General features: G+C 54.4%; 1 protein-coding gene across 2 annotated transcripts; it reads left to right on the forward strand.

Moving 5' to 3' along the window:
• The first annotated feature begins 222 nt into the window (after positions 1–222).
• LOC109250087 (neutrophil gelatinase-associated lipocalin-like) lies at positions 223–4,156 on the forward strand. Of its 2 annotated transcripts, none has more exons than XM_019420985.2 (7): positions 223–438; positions 950–1,086; positions 2,451–2,530; positions 2,673–2,792; positions 3,013–3,114; positions 3,808–3,838; positions 3,961–4,156. In XM_019420985.2, the coding sequence occupies exons 1-6, from the start codon at positions 301–303 to the stop codon at positions 3,825–3,827; spliced, it is 597 nt and encodes a 198-aa protein (XP_019276530.1). In that variant the 5' UTR covers positions 223–300; the 3' UTR covers positions 3,828–3,838; positions 3,961–4,156. The 2 variants fall into 2 exon arrangements, with proteins under 2 accessions (XP_019276530.1, XP_019276529.1); XM_019420984.2 differs by having other exon boundaries at positions 224–438; positions 4,014–4,156.
• The last annotated feature ends 794 nt before the right edge of the window (positions 4,157–4,950 follow it).

The following is a 4,950-nucleotide window of genomic DNA, read 5'->3' on the forward strand; positions in this document are numbered from 1 at the left end:
AGTGTCCTTGCCAAAGATGTGGAGACATGGGGAATGCATCCTCCAGCCTCATGGACCTTCCTGCCCTTCATCTTGCATAATCTTGACCTAAGGGAAAGGGCAGAGAGTTTGCCATGATCCTCAGCACGAGCTGCTGGCAATTGCCTCACCCTTCCTGGATTTGGCAAAGGATAAGTCGCTCCACCCTGGGGTGAGCCATTGGCCACAGAGACCATAAATAGCATCCCCCAGAAGCCTCCTCACTCGTCTCCTCTTTCAGGGAATATCTGGAGTGGTGCCACCTTCCTCAGCCCTGAAGTCATGGCCCTAGGTCTCCTGTGGCTGGGCCTTGTCCTGCTGGGGGCCCTGCAGACCCAGGCCCAGGATTCCACTCCAAACCTGATCCCAGCCCCACCTCTGCACAGGATCCCTCTGCAGCCTGACTTCCAGAATGAGAAGGTAAGAAGCCTGGAGCGGCAGCTGCAGGGAGGTCCCAGGAAGAGTGTGAACAGAGGGGAGGAGAGGCAGGATGGGCCAGGCTTTAGCTCAGTCTGCCCTCGGGTGCTCTGATGGAAGGCACACCCCATGTTCCCATTCACACCCAACCTTGCTGATAAGAGGGTCAGCTCAGCAGACTCCCCTCGTCCACACTCTCTTCCATAATCCCCAGTCCATGCCAGGTGGGAACATCTTTAGGCCCTCTACATGATGAGGAAACTGAGGCTCAGGGAAGCCAGCTGGCCACTTGCCAAGGGTCACCTTTTCCCTGACACACTCAGTGCTCCCACCTGGCCTGATGGCTCCAGCTCCTGCTGGCTTCATCAGCACAGCCTGTATGTGTATGTCCCTGTAGCCCAGTTAGAGGGGCTTCTGGTTGAGGCCCAGGCTGCCTGGAGGTGCTTGCAGGGATGGAGCAGGAGGGCCCCCTAGGGCTGCTCTTGGTTCTGTCTATCATCAGCTCCCATTGTAGTTCCAGGGAAAATGGTACATCATAGGATTGGCAGGGAATGAAATTAATAAAGAAAAACACAGCCAGTTTAAGATGTACACCACCACCTACGAGCTGAAAGAAGACAACAGCTACAATGTCACCTCTACCGTGGTCTGGTGAGAGCTACCAGCAACTAGGAAGCATGGGGGGCCTAGAGGGCTGTGGTGGGGGTCCAAGACGCAGACTGATGATATAGCCGAGGGGTGACCAAAACTGAAAGATGATCATTCATCCTACCACTGGGTACTGGATGTCTGCATTTAACTTTCTCTCATTCACTGGATCAACATTTTGTGGTCACTTCAGCACAGACAGAAGACAATCCTGGGGATGGACACAGACAGACATCAGGACACAAGATAAAGAGAACAGGGGTGACCTAGAATGGGAGGAGGGTCACTAGATCCACCTAGGATGTTCTCAAGGGCTTCCAGGGAGGTGGACTGTGGGCTGGGCTTTGAGGAACCAACCTGTGTCAGAAGGAGGCCTGGGACCTTCGTGGCAGGACTGCTGGACTGAGACAGAGATAGCCACCTCTTAAAGAAACAGCAAGCCATTGTATGGTTGCCCTGAGCAGGAGCTGATGAGCGGTCTGGAGAGGGGTGGTGACCACAGTGGTGGGGGCCTCAGGTACTGGTGAGGAGTGGGTGTGGCTGCAGCAGGAAGAGGAATGATGGTGTGCAGCCCAGGAGGCTGATCAGTCATAGGTGGGAGATGACCAGAGCAGGGCAGATTAGGGCCTAGAGAGGGGAGGCAAGGCTTACCCAGCTCCTCTGGGTTTTTGGATTTGGCACTTGGGTATGGGGCTAGAGCATCTGTCATTGAAGATCCGAAGAAGGGCAGGTGTTGGGAGATCGGCTCTGGAGTGCCAGGGGACCAGATGTTGGCCCAACAGCTAAAGGAGTCTTTGGCATCCAGCAGACTGTAGCCTCGGTGGTGATTCCCCTGGCAAGGTTACAGTGAGAAGCTGCAAGATAAGAATAGGGGACAGGGGCACCTGGGTTGCTCAGTTGGTTGGGCATCTGACTTTGCATTAAGTCATGATCTTGCAGTTTTTGAGTTAGAACCCTGGTCGGGCTCTGTGCTGACTGCTCAGAGCCTGGAGACTCCTTTGTATTCTGTGTCTTCCTGTCTCTCTGCCCCTCCCCTGGTCGTGCTCTGTCTCTCTCTTTCTCTCTCAAAAATTAATGAACATCTTAAAAAAGTAAAAAAAAAAAAAAAGAATAGGGGACAAATGCCTCAGGTTGGGGGTTGAGTATGGAGGGAAGGCCACCAAGGGGAAACAGCCCCGAAGAAGGAGGGAGAGTAGGTGCTGGGGGAGAGTCTAGGCAGGTCAGGAGTCTCAGTGCAGAATAGGCAGGGACAGAGAGGGTGGGCTCAGTTGGGAAGAGCCAGGGCCATATGCAGGGTGGGTTGTGTGCCTCCTGCTATGGCAGTGTGGGCTGTCACCCTCTTATCCACCCATCTCTTGCTTCCACAGGAAAAAGGCCTGTGACTACTGGATCAGAACTTTTGTCCCATGTTCTCATCCAGGCCAATTCACCCTGGGCAACATCGAGCGTGAGTCCTGAGTTGGGTGGGTCTCTGGGGCACGGACCTCCCTGCCCCTCCACACAGACGCCATCCTGTGGAGGCTGGGAAGGAAGCAATAGCTCCCTCTGCCTGGCTAGAGCAGGCTGATCACTCACCATCCACCATACAGGTTACATTGGAACCAAGAGCTACACTGTCCGAGTGGTGGCCACAGACTACAACCAGTTTGCCATGGTGTTCTTCGAGAAAGTTTACAAAAACCAGGAGTTCTTCAAGATCACCCTCTATGGTGGGTCTTAACCCTTCTGGGACCTTGCTCTTGGCCATGCTGGGGGAGAAGAGGCCCATCGCACCCAGCTCCCAAGTTGCCCTTCACTCCAAGCCCAGGGAGGTGGGAGAGTGGTCTTTCCACAGAACCCCTCAGGGGGAAGGGGTCTGAGGTGTCTTTCATATATTCCACAATATTTATGGAGCTTTCACCAGCCACTCACCAGACATCTTGGCCACAGGGAGGACCAAGGAGCTGCGACCTGTGCTGAAGGAAATCTTCATCAACTTTGTCAAAACCCTAGGCCTCACTGATGAGCACATCATCTTCCCTATCCCCAACGGTAATCACCAGCTGGGGAAAGGAGAAGAACATATGGGGACTGTCCAGGTCTGATGTTTCCTCGCTAGTAAAGTGGGGAGGGGAGTGACCCAGGCCCCTGTTGCAGTCACTGGAGTCCCAGGAGCCACTTTGGGCTCAGGAAGACCCTGCCACATCCAGGGTTCTGGGCCCCAAGTGTTCCTCCCTCACACAAGCTTGTGCCTGCCCACATGAGAATTGCAGCACCGGGGCCATGTTTCCTCAGTCTCCTTGGTTGGTCACCTCCCCCTCCACCCAGGCATATTTGTCCTGGGTCACCTCACCTTTGTCCTGGGGCTGACTTACCACTGACTTGGGAGGCACCCTTGTCTTCAGGCAGCCTGGCCTGGGTAGGTACCTCCTCAAGGCTGAGGGTCTGTCAGGACTCAGCAGGTAAACAGGCAGAAGACTTGGTGCCCAATCAGAACTGTGGCTGGGCCTCACCTGCCTCCTTTGGAGAACAGGTGTCACTCAGGTGTGCTTGTCCTCAGGCCACTCCCCAAGTCTCTGCCCCATCATCTAGCCCTCTGCTGTACCATCCACAAAGGGAACTCCAGAGCTTCTGTGGCTGGTCCAGCCTGGGGCCCAAGGCAGCTGAGGGGCAGTGTAGGGGCCCTGGAGGTCAGGGATAGCACACATATACCCCTGCCCATGTTGACTATTCTGTCCCCCATAGATCAGTGCATGGATAAGTGAGCAAGCGTGCGGTAAGTATGGCTGGAGTGGGGGCTGGTGGGAGCCAGGGTGCATCTGGGAGGGGGTCCCAAGTCTGCCTTCGTCCCACCTGCCCAGCACTGCTGCCCTCTCTATTCCCTTGACTCCTTCTCAGGTGCCCTCTGGCTCTCTCCAGCCCATCCCCCTCACACCAGCCTCTGCCCACAGCACCGCCTAGATGTCCCCAACAGCCTGGACAGCACTGAGAGAGCCAGGGGACCCTTCTCACTGCACAGCCCACCAGCTGCTCCCCAGGCTGCCCTACTAATGGAACCCCTCCTTGTTTGCTAAATAAACACATATCCCATGGTGCCAGTCTGTGCTCCTTGACCTCTGGGCCCTCTGAGAGGTTAAAGAACATAGGGCAGGCTCCTATTAGCATCTCTCCCAGGAATTGTGGTCCCCAGCAAGGGATGGGGGCCACAGAAGCAGAGTCTGACTCCGACTGAACACTTCTAGCTCCCAACTCCAGGCCCAGCCTCAAACCAACAGCTGCCCTCACTTGCCCCTGCCTCCTAGCACACTGATGGGGCACATCTCACCTCCATGTTCAGCCACCTGCAGCAGGTCAATGGCAGAGGCCCAGCGAGGGCCAGGTGTGAGGTTATGTCACCCTACTTCACCAGAAATGAAGTTTTGGGGGTAATTGGGGGGGTCCTGAGCCAAGGGCCAAGAAAGTATTCTTGAAGACATCTTTGGTGCAAAAAATAGGATTTTTTAAAGCACAGGGACAGGATCCATGGGTAGAAAAAGCTGCACTGGGGTTATGAAGAGTGACTGCTTATATACTCTGGCGTTGGAAGAGGTAAAGTCAAGGGAAGTTTTCTAAGAGATTTTCATATGCTAAAGAAGATTTACAGAATACTGGGCACCTAGCTACTGTCCAGCTAAGGTACTTTTTCCCCTAGCAAAGCATTAGCATTAAGACAGTAAGGAGTTCCTTGAGAAATGTTCTTCTCTGCCAGCCTCAAGTATCTGTCAATGGGCTGCAGGGTATCAGGAAATTAACATTACCTGCCATTTCCTTCCTGCCTTTCTTCCCCATGTTACTATGAGGGGTGATGTGGGGGCTCCAGGAAACCGAGTCTATAGGTTTCTAGAGATT

Source organism: Panthera pardus, unplaced genomic scaffold, assembly GCF_024362965.1.
Source record: "Panthera pardus isolate Hobbes unplaced genomic scaffold, ASM2436296v1 HiC_scaffold_20, whole genome shotgun sequence".
In the NCBI taxonomy this organism is placed as follows: domain Eukaryota; kingdom Metazoa; phylum Chordata; class Mammalia; order Carnivora; family Felidae; genus Panthera; species Panthera pardus.